A 25,274-nucleotide genomic window follows, 5' to 3' on the forward strand; every position below is an offset into this window, starting at 1 on the left:
ATATAGCCCAATGAACGTCTCGTCGCGTTGCACCAAACCGAAAGTTATTGCAAACGCCACTGAGTTTTCGACTCACAGTTCGTCAGTAAGTCCTCGTTAAAATAACAGGAAGAAACCAGAAGCAAATGTGTATTGTTTATTCTTGTAATAACCACCCGAAAATGGAATTTTTATTATCCTTCCTTGTGTACAACTATGCGATAGTGGAAGTTGCATTATCTTGCACACTCGGCTCTCCCAGGTGCACTTAAAATTGTGCCAACTCCTAAACACCCGATACCATTACTCCAACAATTATATGTATATCCATTCAGTTTTTGAATAAACAAACATTGTTTTTCTTTATTGTATAATTGTATGACTTTTCTCGCCGATTCGTTGGCCACGTTCGTTTACCTAGATCAAGTTATCTGGATAGCCCATGGCTTATTCCCAGCGTCCTGAGAACGATTCTGTCGCACTCCGCATTTGCATTTCCGCTTCGTTTTTGAAGTATAATTACTCCAAGTAATTAGCGCCCAACAATGGATTAAAATCATAAATTTCAAAGTGTACGTGGCCGGAGTGTCACAATTCATATCCACTGTTTCGGCGATATATCTACTCGGTGATCGCATGTATAAAATGGTCGTAAATAATTCGTCAGAGCAGTTACATGGAAAAATTCTTCCATTCTGCCGTTTCCTTTACCCCGTAGAGATTAATGTGTAAATCAGAAGCGTGTATAACGAATTCGTACACATCGTCAGATTCAAAGATCTTTCCTGTATGGAATGACAATGAGATCTGCAAACTCGTAAGAAAAAAGATTTGCTCGTTTTGCGAGGAAAAGTGGCATGTTAGGAGATCGCGGCAGTCAAGGTAGACGGTACCGTGCCGGCAGTACTTCTCCAAACAAAAGTCATTTTACATGCAAGATGTGAACTTCGGTATAGGAGAATCCCACCAGGAAGTCCGATAAAGAGCCAAGACGTGCAGGGGGAGATCTTAGAGCACCTGATCGACGTATAACTGCAGAGATCAGATCTCAGGAGGCACAGTAGCCATTGACACGGCACCTTGGTGAAATCGACACCCCTAGGCGCGTGCAGTTGGTTTGCTTTGAAGAGTGCTTTCTACATACCGTATATTTTCCAGAATAATATCTTTCTGTTTTCGAATCGACACTTGATCTTGGGGCTTTATGATTCGCTTGATGAGAAATGCCAACCGATACAACCGCCAGCTCGCTACGTTGTAAAATATTTCTTTCCGATCAACAAATCGGTCATTATATACTAGCGTAGTCGGAATGGACATCGGAAGGAGAATGTGATTGAAAATAATATGTGTTGGTGATTTTCAGTGACTACGGTTTCCTAATTATTATCGCCGATCGGTCAGCTGAGTGTTGGATATAAATGAACTTGATAAGGCCAAGTTGTGTATTGGATCTGCTTTATTCATGTTCAGGAAGTGTTTAATTTTTGTCGTTCGAGACTGCTGCACGTAACGTTAAATTTTTCACAGCGAAAATCCGCTACCCCAACGTAACCGCAAGTGCAACTGCATCGGATAGTATAACATCGATCGCGTTTGTATCGAAGAAACCAGAGCGATGAGGAGGTGCGAAGCAGGTGCGATAATCGCCTTCGTTATCTTGATGCAAGGCCCCGTCGAGGGAATGTCCTTCAACATCCTGAGGGCCATCTTATCACCGCCGGTCCCACGAATTACTCGCGTCAGAAACGCGTCTCCTCGAGAGCTCAGGCTGAAGAATTCCTTAGCGGTCTCTGACTTCGTAAGTAGCGAGAACTAGCGACAAAGTACGATTAAGTTCTTGGCAAACTCTTTGGTTCCTTTCCCCTTCGTTCATGCCGGTGCGTTTTTGATTCGAAAGATGCAACGCTCGGCGGATGTGCTGCAGTTCTTTGGCCGTAATGTCGAATGACAGAGAAACACCGCCACGTTGAGCGTTTGCATTTATTATTAACAACGTGCGCAAACTAATCAGGCGTAAGACAAACTCGTGTCTCTTGCAAGCCAGACAGCCACCGCTTCCAAGGTTGCCAAGGTTGAACGCCACGCGGCAGGAATTCCCGACGATCGTTTACATGCTTCGAGAACAGACTTTGCAGTTTTCTTTTGTTTCGTCGATTTCATTATTTTTCCTTCTGGGGAATCTCCTTTGTTCTGGTTCTTAGGTGGACCGCGTGGATTCGTTCTTCAACAATTCGTTTCAATGTGTCATCCACCCATATTTTCGCGGAATTAATTTGCAATGCGGATAAAAGTCTTGAGAGGAAACGCGTACAAGTTATAAAGAAACTTTCGTTGTCCGTATGAGGAAAATCTGTACGAGCTGCAAAAGCATGTAGCTTTTCCGGCGGCTAGATTTCAATCGGTTGCGATCTCAGACGGTAGGATGCAACAGATTCGGGATTTATCGGGAAGTAAAGAGTAAAGCTAATTCCATCAAAACCACACCGTACATACAATTGTAATTTTCAGCTGGGATTGGTTAAGCAGTATCATTATCCAGCCGAGGAGCACAACGTGACGACCATAGATGGCTATAATTTAAGATTCCACAGAATTCCTGGTAGCGCACGTTCATCTTTAGTCAAAAGGAAGCCCGTAGTTTTCGTCCAGCATGGCCTCTTCGCGTCGTCTGACAGTTGGGTCTTAATGGGCCCTGGAAGGGATTTAGGTGAGGTTCAACAATCATTTTTGCTACGTCAAGGTTGACGAGCGGATGGTGAGCGTGGACAAACCTCATTTAAAGTGGAAACAGGGAGTCGAGTGTGAACCGGTTTACTTTTTTTGCCGTCTACAACTCATACGTGATTGGTCCTTGATAGATGATGAAAAATGATGAATAATAGTAATAGGAATGAAGATGAGAATGATAAAAGTCGTCCCCGAATCACCCCGAATAACGAAGCTCGCAAGTTCCATTTTTGCAACATGTAGTTACAAACGATCTTTGAGAAAAATTGAAGTCACTCGAAGCTTACGTGAGGCGCGCTTTGAGATTTGTTCTAGTGCAAGATGAAGATTAAACAGTTTTTCGACATTGTTATTAAGTCGCAATGTTAAACCCGTTTTCACGCTTCAAGACCACCGAAGCCAAGAAAAGAGAAATAAATAAGAACCAACCACGGACACGTAGGTCAAGAATTTCTTCTTTCAATACTTTCGGACGCTGCGGTGCAAGGCTGCTTTGTTCCCGGAGAGCCGAAATCCGACTTTTACTATTAGCCAAGCTGCGCCTACTGATCATTGAAAGAAAAAATTAAAATAAAATGAACGATTGAACGTGCAGACGTAACTGACAGAAAAAAGAAGTATTTGTATGTATTCAATTTGTTGCAGTATTTTTACTCGCAGACGCTGGCTACGACGTGTGGGTCGGCAACTTTCGAGGCAACTCATACTCAAGATCTCACGTCGTTCTGAGTCCCGAAGATCCGAAATTTTGGCAATTCAGGTACCTCCTACCATTGCTCTCCGTAAATCTTTCACCACCTACCGCACATTATGTAACCATTTTTCTTCATGCAACTTCCAGCCGAATCTTACGAGCTACCAATTACCCCTTGAAAATTTTTACCAACAATTCTTCCACCAACCGTCAGTCGTAATCACATTTACAAATAATGTATCATGCACGATACATGGATCGAAGCTGGATTCCATACCGTCGTTATTACAAGTTCCAATGCTCGAGATCCAAAGATCGGCTGGCAATAAGACTCTGGAGCGCTGACGACCGACTTACAAGTGACTGCCGGCCATCCGAAGATAGCTCTATTCGCTGTATCACTGTTGTTATTATTATTGTTGTTAATATTATGGATAGACTTCGGTGTGTTCCAATTTGTTTCCAACCGTTCTTCAGGAATAAGACGAGGCGATCTCTTGTACGCGGCAGAAAAATAATCCGAATGGACGATCCGATCAATATCAGTCAGTCAAATCTCGCCACTACATCTCTGCTAAGTTGTTCACCTTGCAATCGCGATCGTAGCTGGTCAACATTGGACGCGTGAATACGCGATCAACTCCGTGATTTTCTCGGACACATTGGAACGGTGCATTTCATCGCCTCTACATTTCTCGCACGCCCTCGTTACCGATTCCGAGTCAACTTTGTCATCCTTGTCCTAGATTCGTCGGATAATTTTCAACGCTGCTCTTTCTACTCCCTGCAGTTTCCACGAAATGGCGTACTACGATCTTCCCGCCATGATAGACTACGCTCTCGATCATACCGGCCAAAAGAGTCTGATCTACATCGGACACTCCATGGGCACGACCACCAGCTACATTCTGCTCTCGAAAAGACCGGAGTACAACAATCGATTGCGATTGGTTGTCAGTTTCGCGCCAGTTGCTTACTGGAAGCACGCACGTACGGGAATCCGAAAGTTGATTTTTGATAGCGGTGATTTTATCGAGGTAAATCGATCTATATATAGAATAATGAAAATCGTACAATGGTATAAGTGGTATAAGTATATCGATGTAGGACCATTGACCCTGATTCAACTATCGATGGGACGTGTAAACGTGTTTCAGCAAACATTCCGTGCTCAGGGAATTTTCGAACTATATCCACAAAGCACGCTCCTCGCACAACTGATAAACTCACTGTGCAACGTAAAAGCTGCTACCCACAAAGTTTGCGTATACACAATCTTTACTTTCACTGGATTCGACCCCGAGCAGTTCAACACTGTGAGTTATTAAATCCATGGCGATATTTTTTCTGCAGCATGCAATCAATCAATAAGTTATACAAAACTCTGATCTATAATATTCACAGACTCTCATTCCGTATCTGGCGAGCTACTTACCTGCCGGGGTGTCGCTCAAGACGCTGACGCACTACTATCAACACTTATCTAGTGGTAGGAATTATTGAACAATATTTTTCAAGCATCGTGCTTTTTCAATTTACGGTTCAATTCCCACCGGTTGGCAGGTCAATTTAGGCAGTACGATTACGGCTACGTCGAGAATTTCGGACGTTACCAGCAGGCCGAACCACCGGCTTACGACGTCTCCAAGATAACAGCACCAGTTGCTCTCTTTTACGGCAGGAACGACCCCCTTTCCTACGAAGTGGTAAGAAAAAATTTGGTTACCCTCGCGGTCGATGGATCGATTTATAACTCAATCAAATATCGATTTTCTGTTTACCTTCACTCTCATATGCCTGCAGGACGTTATGGAACTGAAGAAAAGGCTGCGGAACGTTGTAGCTTCTGTCGCAATATCTTACCCAGCGTTCAATCACCTTGACTTCGTATGGGCTACCGACGCTAAACGTCTCCTGTACGACGATACCATAGAATTAATTCACCAATACAAATAAAATAAGCTTTTATTTCACCCTGCGAACTCTCGCGGTTTCATCGTAAGGTGGACCATATCCGTGTATCCACAACAATTATGTCATGACTACGTACGTAATGTAATTCGCAAATATTCACAATGGTGACCAAAATCAGTTTGCAGAAACATTAAGATAAATTTATTACGGTTCCAAGGTAGCGATGGCAATAGTTATCAACTACCAGCTGTATAATCAACTGACCACTTCAAGATTTTATTTCAAAAACTCAGCCCGTGGCCGGAAATTGAGGTATGATTGCCAATCGGTGTTTCCTCACCGCACGTCAAGATGGGCAAACAATTATTGTTGCGAGAATTTAAATTGCAATACTGCATAACAATTTATTTATTTTCAGTATAATAATATATTATTCATGTGTATACCATATCGCCATACATAAATTTGCGAATTGTATTGCAGAACCTATATGGACAAAGTCACGTAATCTTTTGTTGAAACAGTTATTATCTGTTTTATTTTTCTTCCAAGTAAGAAATTATTTTTGTCGTTCCAGTCAGTTCCGGTAAATGATCGTAACGCACTTCTTTCAAACAGGATGATTGACCAAGTCTGAGACCGAGTGTTAGCCAACATATACCAAAGCTTTACTTAGATCGATAAAATGTGATCACGCGTTAATAGCGTGTGCATCCAGTATATGTATAGACGTAGATTTTAAATTTTATCTGTAAGCGTAAATTTACATGTACGGATCTTGCCACTGACATACCTAGTATACTAACTGAAAAATATTGAACGAAGTAAAATTTTGCTTTATTTATTTAATGAACCCATGAATGATGAGCTTAAATATTCCAAATACTTTGTAGCGATCGTTGCCTCACCAAATTCATGCACCTAGACTTTATTAATACGGAAGAATTCGAATGATGACCCGGGGCCGAAGACATTCAACTCGATCGTCCGAACGTTGCCGTGATCGACGCAGAGCTGAAAACAACTGTGTAATGTCAGATTCGACACGGAATAGAAAGGAGAAATTGTGAGAGATTCGAGATAAGAACCAACGCGACCATCTCTTACGCCAGAACAATTATACGGAGATTACGAAGACAATTACTCGCGTGACCCGGTTTTGTAATATCGAAATAAAAATTTCAACAAATCGTTTTGACGTACGTGTTCCCCGTTCTGTAACGAGAAGCGTCATTTCGCTGGGGGACGGAGCTCCGGACGATGGGGCTCGACGTCGGTAATCAGTCGACGGAAAAACGACACGAGACGTTGTGGCGGCTGCGATAATTTCCGACCGTTTGTTTCTTATTCCAAACCTTTGCCGTATACCGAGTTGAGCAATAACTGAAACCGGGTCTCTTTGTCACCGGCGGAAGACGTTCTGTCAAATTTTAACGAAAGCCTCCCACGCACGCTCTTCGAGAACCGGCAGTCGCTCGGTTTATGATCAGTCAGTGTGACGCGCATTGTACAAGTATGATTACCTCCGTGTAAGGGCCAAAGTGCAAGGAACGCCCGAAGAAAATGTCAGAAATCTGTAACCGGAGTGGGGGACGTGCATAATACAATGTGATCTGGATTTTTTGGGACGGACGTATATATATACCAGTTCTCCGTTTGACCGATGAGCAACTTCGTTTCCTGGTGTGCTAGTGAAATGTTCGATACTCACTTTTTAATTCCTAATCCAACCGTTTGATACACGATAGAACGTACCGAGGAACGATTAGTGCCGGTTAGTTCTTCTTGTTAAAATAAAATTCTTTCACTCTTAGAACATATATATATATATATATATATATATATATTTATATATATATTTATTTATCATGAGGAACTGGAGCATATTAGGATGCCTTTTCGTAATGATTAATACACTTGACAATGTCGACACAGTGTCTTCGAACACGTTTCGACAAAACTCCAATCCGACCCGACCGCACAAACGGGTGGAAACTTTGGTAAGTATATTTTTTACAACTGGTTCTCGTTAATCAATACATTTTGCAGTAGATCGATTCCAAGTCTCGAGTAAATTAAACATCTCTAGAATAGTTGCAGCCTGATTGGTTGCAGGGAAGTACGGTGAAGTTTTTTATCTGTATTATTAGTGTTATTGTTCATAAAAAATTGTCAGGAAATACTAATTTACTATAAAAATTGCTACTTCAAAATGTGACGACCGATTTTTTTTATTTACAAATAGGGGTAATTGCATAGTTTTTCTTCCGCATAAAGATACAGACGATTTCTGTAGCATGTTTCGCCGTTTTTCTTAAATTTGGATTACAATTGGGGAAAGTGTACAAAGTTTGAAGGTGAAAATCTTGAACGACAAAAAGAAAAAAAAAAGAAGAAAATTGAAAAAATCTAACATCCTCGCGTTTCATTCCATGACGTATGTTTAAACACTGAACACGATTATTTCAATATTCCTTTCTAAACACATTTCTGTCAGCTATATTTAAGACTCAATCGCAGCACGACCAATTAATAATTGCAATTCAGCGTTAGCACATCGTACGAAGGTGCTCAATTGTCTGTACAATGTATTTTCTTTATTGACGAAATTCATTTCCACGCCATTGACAGTGCTATACCGATTATGGAAATGTTTGATACTCTGATGTATCGATGTATTTTACGAATTTAATGCTATAGTGAATTTATGCCTGTAATTTGAAGGAAAGTCTAGAAAATATGGAAGGATTATAAAGTTAACAACCGAAATTCCAAACACATTGTGTTACAATCGTATAAAAATTTCAAAATGTTAATTAATTACCATATTGACGAATAAACTGAAATTGTCTTGGCGAGGGCTTAACCCAACGTCACGATCCTCAAAACTACCATTTATAAAGCAATCAATTAATGACTTTTTAATTATACGTTACCGTAACAGTAAAATCTTTGTCGAGTATTAATGTGATTTTGTATGGCTCGTAGCGGATCATTAGGTTCTACCGCGAGCTGAGGAACGCCGATCGTGCACAGATTTGCAATTGCGAAATCCTACGCGCGTCACGCAGACCTAACATTACTTCGATGAATTATTTTGAACGTGCTTGAGCGCGTGACCTTGGAAAAAAACATAATCAAATTTTATACCTTACACCGCACGAACGACAGAGAATTCACATTTACATATAGTGACAATTTAGTGTACCAAATGTCCGAAAGACACCCTTGCTTTACCCGATCTCTAAATTCCAGCTACCGTGTAACTTGAATATTAAATCTGCGACGTTGATCGGGTGTTCAGGTTGATATAGTGAGAAGAACTGAATACTACGTGGAGGAACGATTCGTGACTACGAGTGATGGATACGTTCTGAGCTTGCACAGAATGTTCGGCAGTCCAAGATCACCACCAGCACGAAGAAAGCCACTTGTGCTCCTCGTCCATGGTATGGTGGCTTCAACGGACGTTTGGGTAATGAGAGGACCGGGTAAAGACCTGTGTGAGTAACCCGTGCTTCGGCCTTACCGTTGTGACGAAATCGTTGTTCACGTGTAAATATTACACTTTCAGCTTATCTCTTGGTCGACGCCGGATACGACGTGTGGATGTTGAACGTAAGGGGAAACAGGTACAGCCGAAGACATCTAAGCTTATCTCCAAACCGTCCGGAGTTCTGGCATTTCAGGTAACAACGATTACTATTACGTGTGTACACGTAGATCGAATTTCGCCTCCTCGTTAGCACATCCAACGGTTCACTTTACGTGCCCCGTCAAGAGCTCTGGGAATGGCTCTGTACTGTTATACCATTTTATAGTTGGCACGAGAATGGAGTCTACGACATGACGGCAACGATTGACTACATGTTGGCGATAACGGGAGTGCCGAAAGTTACGGTGATCGGTCACTCCATGGGATGCACAATCGCTGCTGTTCTCCTCTCGGTTCTACCGGAATACAACAGAAAGGTCGATCTCGTCGTGGCTTTGGCACCGGTCATTATTTGGACGGCTCAATATCGGGGACCGTTTAGTTTGGGTGTGAGATTTGCCAAGAGGGCGTTTGTAAGTCGGAAATCACTGCCGATTAATCATTGCTCGATCCCATCGCGATACTCGTCATTTTCATTTGATAATCCCTTCCGCTTCCGGTATCGCGGGATTAAGTGTCGTTGAATTGATGGAGATTTTCCTAACAATCAGAAAGAAAAACAACTCGGAACGTAATGGTTTGATAGTTGGACTCATTTGTACGGTCAGTGGCGTAATTATTAATTGCGGTGCATGGTATTGGCCTCTGGTTAAGTTTTCATTTGATACCGGAAGTTTAATTTCATTCTAATAGTGGAAAAATAATGTTAATTTTTCACGATGGATTTCGTTTACAAGCATATAATATTATTAAATTCAGTCTCGTACTTCGATCCGCGCGTGTGAACGTTTGCCCGATGTATATGATAATATGATCGAGATTGTGTGCTTGTCACGTACCTTTTACGTACGTTGTATTACCTGTTCGATGGCCTTGAGTCTGATGCTCCTGTAAGTGATAGTCTTCTCGTTTTCTTCATTTCCACGATATTTCCAGGATTCCATCAGGCGGCTTGGCGTCGAAGAAATTCTTCCTCTCAGAGAATCGACGTCACAACTGTTCTCAGGCGTCTGTCGATCACCGTCGATCAGAGAAATGTGCAAATGGTTAATTTTTCTTTTAGCCGGAAGCGCGGACCCCGAGCAATTAGATTCCGTGAGTATTTCCTCACCAATAATCGTTCCTCTTTTCTCTCTTCGTTCGTTTAAGCTTCGATTTTCTTTTCGTTCTTTTTGTAATAAATCTCTTCTTTGAATCCAGGCGATCGTACCATCCTTGCTCGAGCATTACCCCGCCGGAACTTCCCTGAACACGATCGAGCATTACTGGCAAAATATAGCAAATGGTAAGTGGTCTTTGATAGTGAGTGATACGGTAGTATCAGGGTATAAATTTAGCGTGATATCAACGTCGCGTGGCTCAGATGTTAGATTTAATCCCGTGACGTGCGTACTTCGATGACTATCTAATTGGTATCGGAAGATTACTCGTACACGTAGTATAATATTATCGGACAAGATCCTAATCATATCTTTATTTCTAGAAAGCTTCAGGGAATTTGATTACGGATATGGAAAGAATTACGCTCGATACGGCAGCGATATTCCACCGGAATACCCGTTGCACAAGATCACAGTGCCTTTTCTGATATACTACGGTGTTAACGATCCGTTGGCACAACCGCCGGTGAGTGTGTAACAATGAAAGTTCGTTGCATTTATTCTACGTTAAGAAGTTACGGGGAATCGGAGGCTAGCGAGACGGCTTTTCTTATCGAACAACTGTACGGACAATGTTGATGATATTTATTTTCAGGATATCAGAGCCCTCGCAGAGCGGCTACCAAACGTCGTGGCAACGAAGGCGGTGCCTTGGCCGTTTTTCAATCATTTCGACTTCGTCCTTTCTAAGGACGCTAAAACTCTGCTGTACGACGACATCATGGTCATTGTAAAAAAGTACAAATCGTTAGGAAATCGATGACATCGATACAAGAGTTTTATACGAATAAGTTTGTAAAAATTCAATTGAATATAGTTTTTTCAATTAAATTTCGCAACGTAACTGTTTTTATTCCCGCACGGTATGGCATTAGACGACCTGATGCAACTAGGCATAAGTAATCCCCATCTTTTCAGTGACTGTCGTCCGACATTCTGAACCGCATGACGTGAGTGATTCACCCGCAACAGAAATGCTTTCGATGACCTTGTGTGTGCTATAACACTGACATTAAAATTACATCGGTTCAGTTGGAAAGTTACGTTATCGTAAACATAACTAACCTTCGATTGCGTTCCATTGAGCGACTTGCTTCAGTTACTCGAGGTTGAATTCCAGCGAACGTACTTTCGATTCACGAACATGAATGGGTACCATCCGATAAAGTTCAAACGAAATATAGGCACACTCTTAAGTGGCGTACGGAACATAAGCTCCAGTAAAAGTCGAAGTTCAGGTACGACGAATATCACTTAAAAAAATAATGCACGTAGTTATGCCATTAGCGGTATGAATATGCAATTTTCTTTTACCTGTAATATACAGAAAAAAGCAACCTGACTAGAAATATAAAAATGAAAAAACTACCAGTTTATACGCTTAGGTATACAGGCCCGATGTAAAGACGAACGCGTTGCATGATACGACATCGTCAAGTCACGTACCTATACTTTGTACATTATACCCGTAATAAGAAGTTTTGCGTTTGTAAATTCTCATTCCAGAGTGGACGATCGTGACATCGTTATATTCCTCATAGAGTTAGATATAACGATGTTGTCGACCTCGTCGTCACACGATGTTTTTCTTCCTTTTTCTATAACTGTGGAGGCCAAAAAACGCGGGATGCTACCCGTTAATCAGCCAATCACGAGACGAATTTGGCTATTGCGTTATCTGTCGTATTGGGATCAACGAAAATTGCGTTTTTTGTATATTTGTAAGCGGAATTTTTTAAACTTCACTTTCCAGGCTCACTTGCTTAAAGTTATCATCTACGCACGTGAATTGTGCAATCATCATCGTTTAGCACCACGACAATAACCTTCTGTAGCAATTTCCGCTTTCACCGGCTATTCATCGTCCGTAAATTATTGTTACGAACGCTTCGTTGAACCCATTAATACATATTACAGCTTTGGGATTACGTATACGTGGAATATGATCGTTTCCTCGGTTATAGAAACGTTTCAGGGTATTCGACAGCAGCAAAACTGGAAACATGTTATATACATTTGTACAATTTTGATGAACAGTCGTGATATCCTTCGGCCATTTCAGCAGCTAGAGTTTTGATCGGAATTCTTTCGCTATGATCGAGGAACTGAGAAAGAAACGTTGCATTAAGTTGATATCACTGAATTCGTTTATTCTCGAATCCTCCATTTCGAAAATCTTTTACTCAAATAATTGAATATCTCACCCCCGCACGATCTTGCTCGTCATACCTGCCAACAATTCATTATCACTGTGACATACGAAATGAAAAACTTGTGTACCAGCGATACACTTTCTTTATTTATCTCAGGTCTTTGACAGCAACTCAATCTGGAATTCGATAACGTCAATTAATCAATGCAAGATTTAGTTTGCGAAAAACAAAAGGATTATCTCAAGATTCACGTATTCGCACGGTCGTGTGGCACATCCATTTATAGTCAAACCTGATTGAATAGAAACGGATGTATTGGTACGTAAACGTCATTTATACCTGACAGAAATTGAAGAAAAATAGAATGATGGTTAATTTTTTTAACGAAGGCTTTTGAGAGAAGATAAATCTTTGTACGCGGTTGTCACGAATGCTGGTATTATTGATCAGGGCTTACGTTAAGATCAAAAATAAAAGTAAATCAATTAATGGATTGATACTCAAAGGTTTAGGATAACAGATTCGTATTACGAAGTTATTATCAGGACAGTTGATCTGGTAGAATGGGTATATTAAGCGAATCGCGTGGGCAAAATGAAGTTTGAACGTTGGGATCGACGATGAAGCTGTTCCTCGTTCTTCTGGCAGCCTTAATCGGCTCTGCCATTGCAGATGACGGTGAGGTAGTATGGACCGAGGAAATGGTCCAGGACCTTTTCACTCGCTCATCCGACAACGTGGTTGCAACAATCGTACGTATAATATACACTTAGAATTATAGAAGATTTACTTTGACGGGGATTCGAGGGATGCAAAAAATTGCCCCGAAACCCTATAAGATTCAGATCATTTATACCCTTTCTGATTTTCATCCAAAAGCCTGAACTGATTACCGACAATGGTTACCTCGCCGAGACTCATCATGTGGTCACCGAGGATGGATACATACTTGAAATGCATCGTGTCAACGCACCTTCCAGAATACCTGTAACCCGAAGGAAGCCAGTCGCTTTCCTCATGCACGGTCTTTTATCTAGTTCCGCTGACTGGCTTATCATGGGACATGGAAAGTCTTTGGGTAAGCCATCGACTGAATCACGGTTCGACCGCACTGCAGTTTCCGAAATATATTCTCGGATGTAACAACGGTTCTTTTCTTTCCTGTAGGATACCTCTTAGCTGACGCTGGTTACGACGTGTGGCTGGGCAATGCTAGAGGAAACACACACTCCAAGAATCACACCACCATCACGAATTTGAACGGCCGAAGATTCTGGAAGTTTGACTGGCATGAAATTGGTGTCCACGATCTTCCTGCAATGATCGACTATGTTCTGGATACTACGCACGAGAAGCAAGTGGTCTACATGGGTCACAGCCAAGGCACAACTGCGTTCTACGTAATGGCCGCTGAGAGGCCCGAGTACAACGACAAGATCAAGGTCATGTTTTCCTTGGCACCTGTCGCTTACATGTCGAACCTTTTTAGTCCGATGTTGAGGATTGCGGCCACCTTCACAAATACCCTGGAGGTTCGTAATCAACCTTTCTCACCCCTGATTCAATTTCTTGTCACTACGTAACGGACTTGATTATTTCAATGCTCGTTTACGCAGACATTCTTCAATATCTTCGGCATGTACGAGTTCATGCCAAGCTCCGATCTGCTCAGTGCGGCTGGTTCCACTTTCTGCAACGACGATGCTTTGACTCAATTCCTCTGCACTAACGTTCTCTTCGTTATGTGCGGCTTCAACCGAGCCCAGCTTAACACCGTGAGTTGATTGAAATACATGGGATTAATGACCAATTGTATACCTGACTTGTTCAATAATTTCAAACTGCTTATTCGATAGACTTTGCTGCCGACCATCTTCCAATATTCTCCAGCTGGCGCGTCATCTCGTCAACTGGTTCACTACGGTCAAGAAATTCAATCCGGCTACTTCCGCTGGTGGGATCACGGCATAACTAGCAATTTGATCAACTACGGATCATTCAGACCACCAAACTACGATCTGAGCAAAATTACTGCGCCTGTTCACCTGATCTACAGTGACAACGACTGGATGGCTGCTGTAAAGGTAAGCCAACCTGTGTAATCCGCTGGACGTTTCTTCAATCTTCAATTTTTATTGCATTTTTTACAGGACGTTGAGCAGTTGCACGCCGAGCTTGGAAACTCCGTCGAACTTTACCGAGTCCTCGATGGAAAATGGAATCACCTCGACTTCGTATGGGGCATCAATGCCAAAGAACTCGTCTACGACCCTATCCTAACCAGATTGGCAGCAGACTACGCAGAATGAACGATTTATCATGTTTAAATAAACACAAGGTTTACTATACACAGCATAAATGAATTGAAGTTACTTCTTTGTCTAGACTTATCATTCGCGTGTAGCATAGCCGTTACGTGTCTAAAAAAGGTGGCATTTCATTATTGAAATAGTACTGTGAAACTTATTACCATTACGCTGTAACGATTTAAATAAGTCCTCATCATATCAAAACCAGTATTCAGTTGTAATTGACTCTCAGTGTCCATCACGTCGCGTCCACCTTTGCGGAATTTTACTTGTCCTTTCAGAGACTGGACTCTCTATCTACAAAACTCTCTTCAGAGCACAACATGCCGAATGTTCGTCTCTTATACGTGGCTACAACAGAGCTCAACTGAATGTAGTGAGTTGTTCGGCGATTACCTGCAATCAATGATAGATAGATAGATAGATGCGTTTATTCGTCCTGGGACAAGTCCCCTTAGGCGGCGTACAAAAAGCTCATGCAAACAAATGATGTGTATAGGCATAATATACAATAAAACTAACAACAAAATAACATAAATTAAAATTAAGGTTGAAAAATAATGAGAAAATAATAAAAAAAAGTTATGAGAGAAGGAGATAAAAATAAATAAAAGTAAATGGACCGAAAGAGAGTACAAAATAAAGACAGAATGATAAATAAGATAAAGAAATAATGAGTTGAAAAAATAAACAAATAAATGAACAAATCATAAATAATTAAATAAGTAAAGAGGTTAACGCATGAGCAAAAATATAAGAGAATAGATAAAAGTAACATAACATTAATCAGAACAGGAGAATTGATAAATCAATTATTCAGGTGTAGAAATAAAAATATAAGAACGACAATCGCGAACGGCAGAACAGAGAAAATAACATAAAGTAAGACCATACCGCAAGTATTTGAGCATTCCACTCAAAAAAACATTTAAAAAAATGAATTAAAACATGAAGATGAGTAACCAAGTACACGAGTGACAGTAAAATAATAAAATAAATAGAATAAATGAATAAACTGGCCAGGGCGAATATTTTATCTAGTGCCATAGAAGGTAAAATTAAAAAAAATTAAATCAATAAAATAAAATAATATAGAAAAAACTGAAATAAAATAATAATTGAACCTCAGCTGCTCGACGTTTGCGTAATGAACGTAAAGCTTGCACTTGAACAGCCCTAGTCTTTCCTCCTCGGCTACTTCAGTAGACAGCGCATTCCATAAATAACATGACGACGCGACAAACAAACACTGATAAACGGCCGCCCGACAGAACGGTACGTGCAAGCGCTGGGATGCGGTGGCGTTGGCAGTGGCTCGTTGCGGATGAGATTCCGCAGGTTCGAAAGCTTCCGCAAGGTAAGAGAAATATTAAATAGATAACACCCGATTAAATACAGTCTCCCGTCTCGGACGGTAAGCGAACTCGATCAAAGCCTGTGATGCGTAATATGCTCGTCTCTGCGTATACCCGAGATGAACCGGGCACAGGAACTGATAACACGCTGTAGTCTGATACGAAGTGTGGGCGGCAAGTCGTTACATACGGCTGCACAAAATTCAAGGTGCGGGAATGCAATGCAACGTCGGTATTTTCTATGTATTTTTTTACAAACCGAAAAGAAATCGATGCGACGTTTACGTTGCTTACCGATTTCAGCGTGACCTGACTATTCAATGCTGCGTAATGAAACTGATAAGCCTCGACTGCTTGGCACTTGTACGCGTTTCTCATTTCGTCGTTTCATATACTTTCTTCCCACACATTTGAATTTTATCGCAGCATTCGCAGCTCCGCTGCAATTACATCCTTTGATAAATTTGGCACCGTCTGATTTCACGGTAATGTCTTTCCTACTTATTCGCTATAACATTTTCTTATTTGGTACGACCTCGGGTCACCTCGTATATCGAGGCGGAGGAAAATAATCATATTAAGAAACGGAAGATAATAATTTTGAAACGATATATAACGAGCCCGCCTGCATTGCAGGCTGTAATGCTGCAGTAACCTCTCAATAGCGATGAAGGTTCTGGTCCTTCTTCTTGTGGGATTGATCGGCGCTGCCGTTGCAGAAAACGATGACACGGTATGGACCCCAGAAATGGTTCAAGACCTTTTCAGTACTGCCACCGTTGTCGGTGCGACAGTTGTAAGTACATACTTATAAGCAATTTTATTTTCAATAATTTTCGACAAACTTGTACCTTTTTCCAATGCCTTGTCTAAACGTCATAGTATACTCTATACCTATACTGTTTTTCACATAAGCCTGGACTGGTTGCTCATCACGGATACTTTGTCGAAAGTCATTATGTGACGACCGAGGATGGTTACATCCTCCAAATGCATCGAATCCCAGCGTCTCCTAAGAGTCCTGAAGCTACCAGCAGAGGCGTAGTATTCCTGATGCATGGGCTGTGCGGAAGTTCTGCTGCCTTTATTCTCATGGGACCTGGAAAAGCTTTAGGTAATACTCGAGTGATTGGCTGATTTATTACGCACTACGATACATTTTCCAAACCAAATATTCTGCGAACAACGTGTCGTTTGTTTTCTTCAGCCTACGTCCTGGCCGATGCTGGATACGACGTGTGGTTGGGCAACGCTAGGGGAAATACTTATTCAAAAAATCACACAACTATTACCGATTTTACCAGTAACAAGTTCTGGGACTTCGAATGGCATGAAATTGGTATTTACGATCTTCCCGCCATGATCGACTACGTTCTTGAAAATACAGGACAGGAGAAAGTGTCATTCGTGGGTCACAGTCAAGGTGCAACAACGTTCTACGTTATGGCCTCTTTGAAACCCGAGTACAACGACAAGATTGAGGTCATGTTCTCTTTGGGTCCTGTCGCTTACATGTCAAACCTAATTAGCCCGGTGTTGAGGCTTACCGCCAAATTCGAGGGTTCTCTGGGGGTTCGTAATTGATGTTTCTCACCTCTGATTAATTTTTTTTTATCACTCCGTAACGGATCGATTACTTAAATACTTATTTCCTTAGGTGATTTTCAATCTCTTTGGTCAGTACGAGTTCCTGCCTAGTCACGATCTTATCAGCACAGCTAGTTCGACATTCTGCGAAGCGGATGCTCTGACTCAATACATGTGCAGTAATTCAATCTACTTCCTGATGGGGTTCAACAAGGCTCAAACCAACACCGTGAGTTTATTCAAATACACAGGACCAACGAAGTCGGAATGGCGACTTACTTCACCGATTGAAATTACACGTTCGGTAGAGCATGCTGCCAATTATCGTTAAACACATGCCGGCTGGTGCGTCAACTCGTCAAGTAATTCACTACGGTCAAGAAATTAATTCCGGCAAGTTCAGACAGTGGGATTACGGCCTGCTGTTCAATCAGGTGCAATATGGGAGACTTACTCCACCAGATTACGAGCTTAGCAGGATTACTGCACCCGTCCACTTGCTCTACAGTGACAACGACTGGATGGCTGCTGTAGAAGTCAGTTTACCTGGAGTTTTTTTTCTTTAACGTAACCAAGCATATTTTACTTATATAATAATTGTACTCGAAGAGTCGTTCATTTTTCTTTGGTAAATCCACCATTATTTACCGTTCTTGGGTTATCCTGTTAGTCATTTCACTGCAATACCAATTCCACGACTGACTTTATTTCGCTATTTTTATAGGACGTCAAACAGTTGTACGAAGAGCTTGGGAACCCGATTGAGATGTATCGAATCATGGATGGGAGTTGGAACCACCTTGATTTTGTATTTGGTATCAATGCCAAGGAACTCGTCTATGAACATATGCTGGCTGTATTACAAAAACGATATAGTGATTAGGTGATAGCAAAATCATCTACCACGGTTGCCGATTATGAAAAATAAAAATTGAGGTTATTCGATACATAGGATTCTAGTTAATGTACTATACTTTTTATTTAATAAATGAATCTCACGTACTCCGAGTGAATATGAGAAAGAAATTTCTCAAAATATACGTTGGAATATACTGTGCGTTTTCCTTCGTCATATGCCGATTAAATTATTATTTTTTTTTGTTCATTATTTTTTTCATAAATGAGTAAATAATATAACGTCTAGACAATCAATTCGAGAAAATCGCACTCCACCTTAAACTTTTCTTTTCTAGTTTTACAGACGGTGGTTTCAATACGGCATAACCGAGTATTGTACATGCGAACGTATTCAGTGACCTTCCCCGCGCCGTGATGACCCCGTTTTAAGGTAGAAAGTTGCGTGAACGCCGGCGTAACCGAATCGAAGTTCGATCTTTCGTTAAATTACGTGGGCGATTATGTAACGCACAAATAGTGCACCACCACCGTTAAAAAGACTTTCGGCTTCGGATGTATAATGTATGTATGAACATACGCAACAGGTGCATCTGGCAGGTAAAAGTAAGAGGATGACAAAACCTGGGTCGTGGGTATTGGGATACCTGGTGAAGACTTGAGGTACTCCCATCACAATCCCGCCAGTAGACATCGTATCATCCGTAGTCACGGTATACGCGCGTGAAGTTGTTGAGAAAGATGTGTTTCTAGAATTAAAACAGTGGCATGGATGCTGATAATCACGATTCACAAGTATTGGTGTGCGTGCCACCATATAGGTAAACCAACCCGACGTTTAACCGGGTATCATTAGCATTGTACGTTACGACAGTGTTCATTTATATATAAAGTGTTCTACCTAGAGTATGACAGCTATCCTACCACTCAAGATGGTCGGGGCACGTGAGTTTTTATTCGTAATTACAGTAGTCGTGGTTATCCTCTCACCTTCTCTGGTCGAACCTACCAGGATTAGGACCAAGAAAAATGCCGACGTTGATCTGAGAACGGTAAGAACGTAAACGATCAACATTTCATGCATTGGTGCACATCTTCCGACATTATTTTTTTACAGCCGGAATTGTTGAAGAAATATGGTTATCCGATTGAAATTCATCATACCGTTACCGAGGATGGATACATTCTGGCTATGCACAGGATCCCTGGCGTCCTTTCGAACGGCGAATATAAGAAAGCGTGGAGAGGTCCTGTCCTCTTGCAACACGGACTGGCGGGCAGTTCAGCGGACTGGGTCATAATGGGTCCCAAAAGGTCCTTGGGTGAGTTGTTTGACTGAATTGGAGCTGGCTTGAAATACTTTCGTCTTCTGCTTCCGATGAAGAACTGAGGGTACGTTGACCGCCATAGTTTGGTCGTCTGAAAAAGTATTTTCGTTTGTCAGCTTACTTACTCGCTGATCGGGGATACGACGTCTGGCTTGGAAACAGTCGTGGAAATCTTTACTCAAGAAATCATACCGTCCTTTCACCGGAGAACAAGTTGTTCTGGAATTTCAGGTTGGTTACTTGTCGCATTGTCAAAAGCCGATGTGCATTTTCGAAATCCATTTTTTTTTTTTTTACAGCTGGCACGAACTTGGGGTTTTTGACCTCCCGGCAACGGTGGATTACATCCTCGCTCAGACGTTGCTTCCGAAAATCTTTTACATCAGTCACTCTCAAGGAACGACACAGTTCTGGGTCATGGCCTCGGAACGTCCTTCGTACAATGAGAAGATCATATTAATGGCTGCATTGGCGCCTGTAGCTTACACCAGTAATCTACGAGGGCCGGTAACGAAACTTGCTGTACTGACACCAATTGGAGTGGTACGTTATTCGCGTGCGATTCAGAAGTGAGACGGTGAACACTTTGTTCCCCACAAAAAATGATAACACCCCGTTCTTAATTTACCGGATGAATTCTAGTGGGTTGGGGAGAATTTTGGATATCCGGAATATACGCCAAGATCAACATGGGAAAACCTCGTTTCGAACTTCATATGTAGGGATTCCTCTTTCACCCAGTTTTTGTGCAGTACCGTTCTTTTCCTCATTGCTGGCTTCAGTCCCGACGAACTAGACTCTGTGAGTAAAGACGGGCAGTTCTTTTACTGTGTTAATTAAATTTTTCAAATAAATATTGTGCAATAATCGTGTTTTGCGCAGACGAACCTACCTGTAATTATTGGCCATATACCAGCTGGCGCGTCCTGGAAGCAGTTCATACACTTCGGGCAAGGGACTATGGAACAGGGTGAGACTGAAGCTTAAACTTGTTTGTAAAATATACCTGTGTATGGGGAATTCCATGGGAACCCGACTAACATCTGGACCACACCATTTTTGATTTTGTTAAAAAATATTTATGCTTTTGTCCCTACTCTGAAAAGTAATTACTTTTAATATAATTTTAACCATTAACCGCAGCCTCGAAATTTATACAATAATATTCTTGGGTTACAGGACGTTTCCGAAAATTCGATTACGACAGCGTTGAAAAGAACTTGCGTGCCTACAACGTCAGTGTACCACCAGAATATCCTTTGGAAAAAATTACAGCCCCAGTTGCATTTTTCAGCAGCAAAAATGACTGGCTCGCTACGCCAAAGGTAATAATAATGATAGATTAGAAAAAACTATTTACGTTATTTACAGCATATATTACAATAACACGTGGTTGAATAATCTTGGAAATCGAAAAAACAAAACCACTCGAGTATGTGAAATACGAACGATCAACGCGGACTAATGATTTCCTGTCTGAATGACCACTTAATTGTTAAAGATACGTCATTACATCGCCAAGCAATTAGCGAAAAGCAAGAAATTGTTTCTTTGCAATCTTGTATTGACTTTATTTAATTACGAAAATATTGTTATTAAACTCAGGTTGCGATATATCCGATCAATCTCAACTATATCAAATCAATTACACCTGCATGATATCATCTTCGTATACAAACGCCGCTATGTAGGTATACGTAGATACGTAGATATAATTAAAAAATAATAACAACCTCGATCGTATGATCGTATTTTTCAGCTATTTTTTGCGAATAAAAAACTTCAGAAGAATGTTTAAACCCATAACGAACTGCACAATGTTGCTCTTTCTAATTTTCAGGATGTCAGTCTTCTGGCATCGAGGCTCCGTAGCTTGATGCTGTCTTACATAGTGCCCGTGGATACTTTCAATCATTATGACTTCCTGTGGGGAATGCACGCTCCGGAATTGGTCTACGAGCGTCTCTTCAAGCTGCTGGAAGAATTTTCTACATGAATACTTGAAAATCCTGCACCTGAAAATGTTCAAACAGTTAATATGTATAATACTTCTGTGCAGCTACTGTCTGATGACCATCACACCGATTGAATAAATTCAGTTTCTAGTCAATAACGAATACAAAAAATTTTCACAGCTAATTTAAAGTCACGACAATTTGGTGTTGTCAACGATCAATGAGCCTTACTTATTTAGTTTATACCTATCGATAAGAGAATTTGTGTTGATCAAATTACATTCAGAATTTCTATCAGTTATTTTTCTATTTGATTCCTATCATAGTTTAGAAAGATGAGACATCGGTCATAACGTAAATGCAGCATCCAACTGGTTTTCAGTCATTCCTTTGTTGAAAGTATTACCCACAAATCGCCTGTACTCCTTACCAATTGCTTCATAAAACGTGGCGGCAATTAATCCCAAACTGTCTAAATATCGGTGGATCAACATATGAAACATAAAATGATACACTCAACTAGACAATCAATATTTGATAGATCAAGATCCTCAAAATATACTTTCCAGAAAGCGATGTCTGGGATGATTGACTTCCAATGGATTTGGTGCCGGTAAAATTTTTAACTATCGTTACGAGAACTATTTTATTAGTAATGCAGTTAGGGCTCGGAGTATATTTATTCTACGAAATCCCTCTTTGATTTAACCTTTTTTGAATACTTGTGTTGCTCATAGAACCGCAAACGTGGTACATATTAGCGATTATATCTGGGTATTCTCTTAGTCAGTTAGTCTCTTGGTCTTATCGAAAAACTAAAAAAAAGAGACTTATATAAAATATCGGACATATGGTTGAAAAATATCGCGTGATTTTTAAACATCAAGTTACCTTCTGACAAAATCTAAATTCAGTATAAACTTGTAATAATTTCTTGTTGATTGTTGTCAGTAGTGCTATTGCTGAAAAATGGTCGATTGCGAATCTAACATTACATCAATAGGATAACAATATTGAACGAAAAAAATATTTTATCACAATACTCGATCGTAGACAATCAGTATATAAGGCCAATCGAAATCGAGGTTTCCATTCAGAGTCATCAACCGCAGTCATGAAATTACTATTCATTCTGGTCGTGGCTTTAGTCGGCTCTGCAATTGCAGACGACGATGCCGATGAGAAGGTTTGGACTGAAGACGAAGTCGAGGATATTTTGGCCAGTGCGACTAGCGACGCGACTGCAACTGTCGTAAGTTAACCCATGGATGCTTATCCATCAAAGGATCGCAGAGAGTTCGGATTTTGTTTCGCATCTTGACTGGTTATTCTGTTTTTTAAAGCCTGTACTAATTGCCAACAACGGATACACAGCCGAGACCCACTACGTGACGACCGACGATGGTTACATACTGCAAATGCATCGTATCCCTGCAACTCCTACGAGTGCCGCATCCGATGACAAACCTGTCGTGTTCCTCATGCACGGCCTGCTGTCCAGTTCTGCTGACTGGGTGATCATGGGACCTGGAAAGGGTTTCGGTGAGTTGCTGACCGATCTAATAACTTACCGTCGATACGTCTTCAAACGTGTATGCGTTCGGTGAAAACAACGTCGTCCTTGTTTTCTTCAGCTTACATCTTAGCCGATGCCGGATACGACGTGTGGATGGGCAACGCAAGAGGAAATACGTACTCCAAGAATCACACCACCTTGACAGATTTTACTGGCAAAGACTTCTGGTACTTTGACTGGCATCAAATTGGCTACTACGATCTCCCCGCCATGATTGACTACGCTCTTGAAACAACGGGTCAGGAGAAATTATTCTACATGGGTCACAGTCAAGGCACAACTTCGTTCTACGTGATGGCCTCTATGAGGACCGATTACAACGACAAGATAAAAGCCATGTTCTCTCTGGCGCCCGTTGCTTACATGTCGAATCTGAAGAGTCCGGTATTGCAATTAGCTGCCACCTTCGTGACTAGTTTGACGGTAAATGATGTTTTTCAATTACAACTTCGTGTTCGTCAGTGTGATGCGAATCGCTCAATTATTACACGAAACACTTTTTTCAGTCTCTCTTCAAGCTCATCGGTGTTTACGAGTTCTTGCCCACCAGCACTTTCCTTAGCAAAGTTGGAGCTACCTTCTGCAACGACGATGCTCTGACACAAGTCCTTTGCAGTAACATCCTATTCATGTTGGCCGGTTACAACAAGGCTCAATTGAACGCTGTAAGTTTGTCCGCACCTAATCAAAAACCAGCGGAATTCAAATTATACCTGTTTCTCGATTTTGTTTAATTACAATTCGAGCCATTTATGACCAACAGACTATGCTGCCAACTATCCTTGGACATACCCCGGCTGGAGCCTCATCTCGACAAATCGTTCACTACGGTCAAGAAGTTCGATCTGGCAAGTTTAGGTATTACGACCAGGGTTGGATCTCGAATTTGTGGAACTACGGGTCGATCAGCGCACCGGACTACGATCTCAGCGCGATTACAGCTCCTGTTCACTTGCTCTACAGTGACAATGACTGGATGGCTGCTGTAACAGTAAGTCAACCAAAATATCATATCGATGAGTTATACATTCTTCTTTGGTAAATGCATTATTAACTTCAGTCCTGGAATTATCCTGTGAGTCATTTCACTGCAATACCAATTCCACGACTAACTTTATTTCGCTATTTTTACAGGACGTCACACAGTTGTACTCTGAGCTTGGAAACCCAATTGAAATGTACCGAGTGCTCGATGGAAAATGGAATCACCTTGATTACCTCTGGGGTATCAATGCCAAGGAACTCGTCTACGATCCCATCATTTCTATGATAGAAACAAACTACAGCGACTAATTGTACGACGAGTCATGTAATTTGTGTCCAAACCGGAATTTTATTATAACAATACATATTCAAGTAAATATTAACCTTCGTTTTTGTGGCATTGTAGTGCAAACAGCAACAATGTCTGTTGTCTGACCCACTCCTGATTTCCTATAACATCGTTTTTTTAAAGTAATTTTGTATAATCCAAATAGCATCACCTCTTACGCTCAAGGTGACATTATTATTTTCGGTTATTATATACATATAATTGGGAATTGGCTTGGAAAAAGAGAGGGGGCAATATTGCCGAATCTTTAAAAATTCATTTTCTTTCGTCCTCGTATTTCATTTACAAAATTAACCAACCAATTGCGGTAATAAGCTCGAGTTGGATATGCGTGAGAATTTTGGGTATACTCAACGTTTCTCACAATGTCGTGTTTCGATGTAGGACATTACAATAAAATTCATTGTGTAACAATTTTATATTTCTAATATCATGTTAAAACACATGTACTCGTACCTATGGTATTTATACGGATTTTTTTTTTCTTCCAATAACTCATTGGAGAAAATATATCAGTAGTCCGTTGTTGTCACATGTATGGAAGGTTCACTTTCAGCATTCGCAATATTAAGTGTGACTAAAATTTAAAAAAAATCCATCTGCTAAACGATAATTATATTCATACTAATCACGAATCTCCTCTGAATTTTTGTTTGATTGCGAAAACATTCCACGCCAAGTAATTTCTAAC

The 25,274-nt window shown here is 41.0% G+C and overlaps 3 protein-coding genes across 4 annotated transcripts; all 3 read left to right on the forward strand.

The window, feature by feature from the left end:
- Positions 1 to 998: 998 nt before the first annotated feature.
- LOC124184804 lies at positions 999 to 14,644 on the forward strand. The gene is made up of 14 exons (XM_046574906.1): positions 999 to 1,780; positions 2,491 to 2,689; positions 8,892 to 9,006; positions 9,139 to 9,385; positions 9,909 to 10,067; positions 10,173 to 10,257; positions 10,456 to 10,598; positions 10,728 to 10,892; positions 12,891 to 13,037; positions 13,165 to 13,363; positions 13,453 to 13,817; positions 13,902 to 14,060; positions 14,142 to 14,369; positions 14,436 to 14,644. The coding sequence occupies exons 1-14, from the start codon at positions 1,598 to 1,600 to the stop codon at positions 14,592 to 14,594; spliced, it is 2,553 nt and encodes an 850-aa protein (XP_046430862.1). The 5' UTR covers positions 999 to 1,597; the 3' UTR covers positions 14,595 to 14,644.
- A 1,161-nt stretch (positions 14,645 to 15,805) lies between these two features.
- LOC124185793 (lipase 3-like) lies at positions 15,806 to 18,538 on the forward strand. Of its 2 annotated transcripts, none has more exons than XM_046576912.1 (7): positions 15,806 to 15,951; positions 16,586 to 16,745; positions 16,865 to 17,063; positions 17,157 to 17,521; positions 17,607 to 17,765; positions 17,845 to 18,103; positions 18,261 to 18,483. In XM_046576912.1, the coding sequence occupies exons 2-6, from the start codon at positions 16,617 to 16,619 to the stop codon at positions 18,100 to 18,102; spliced, it is 1,110 nt and encodes a 369-aa protein (XP_046432868.1). In that variant the 5' UTR covers positions 15,806 to 15,951; positions 16,586 to 16,616; the 3' UTR covers position 18,103; positions 18,261 to 18,483. The 2 variants fall into 2 exon arrangements, with proteins under 2 accessions (XP_046432868.1, XP_046432867.1); XM_046576911.1 differs by having other exon boundaries at positions 15,824 to 15,951; positions 17,845 to 18,072; positions 18,261 to 18,538.
- Positions 18,539 to 19,308: 770 nt separating this feature from the next.
- Positions 19,309 to 24,611, forward strand: LOC124184805. The gene is made up of 14 exons (XM_046574907.1): positions 19,309 to 19,443; positions 19,509 to 19,713; positions 19,836 to 19,950; positions 20,019 to 20,262; positions 20,362 to 20,520; positions 20,602 to 20,689; positions 20,899 to 21,044; positions 21,560 to 21,706; positions 22,678 to 22,926; positions 23,018 to 23,216; positions 23,309 to 23,673; positions 23,757 to 23,915; positions 24,014 to 24,241; positions 24,385 to 24,611. Exons 1-14 carry the CDS (start codon positions 19,324 to 19,326, stop codon positions 24,541 to 24,543), a joined length of 2,583 nt encoding a protein of 860 aa, XP_046430863.1. The 5' UTR covers positions 19,309 to 19,323; the 3' UTR covers positions 24,544 to 24,611.
- The last annotated feature ends 663 nt before the right edge of the window (positions 24,612 to 25,274 follow it).

This window comes from Neodiprion fabricii, chromosome 6, assembly GCF_021155785.1.
Source record: "Neodiprion fabricii isolate iyNeoFabr1 chromosome 6, iyNeoFabr1.1, whole genome shotgun sequence".
NCBI classification, from domain to species: Eukaryota; Metazoa; Arthropoda; class Insecta; order Hymenoptera; family Diprionidae; genus Neodiprion; species Neodiprion fabricii.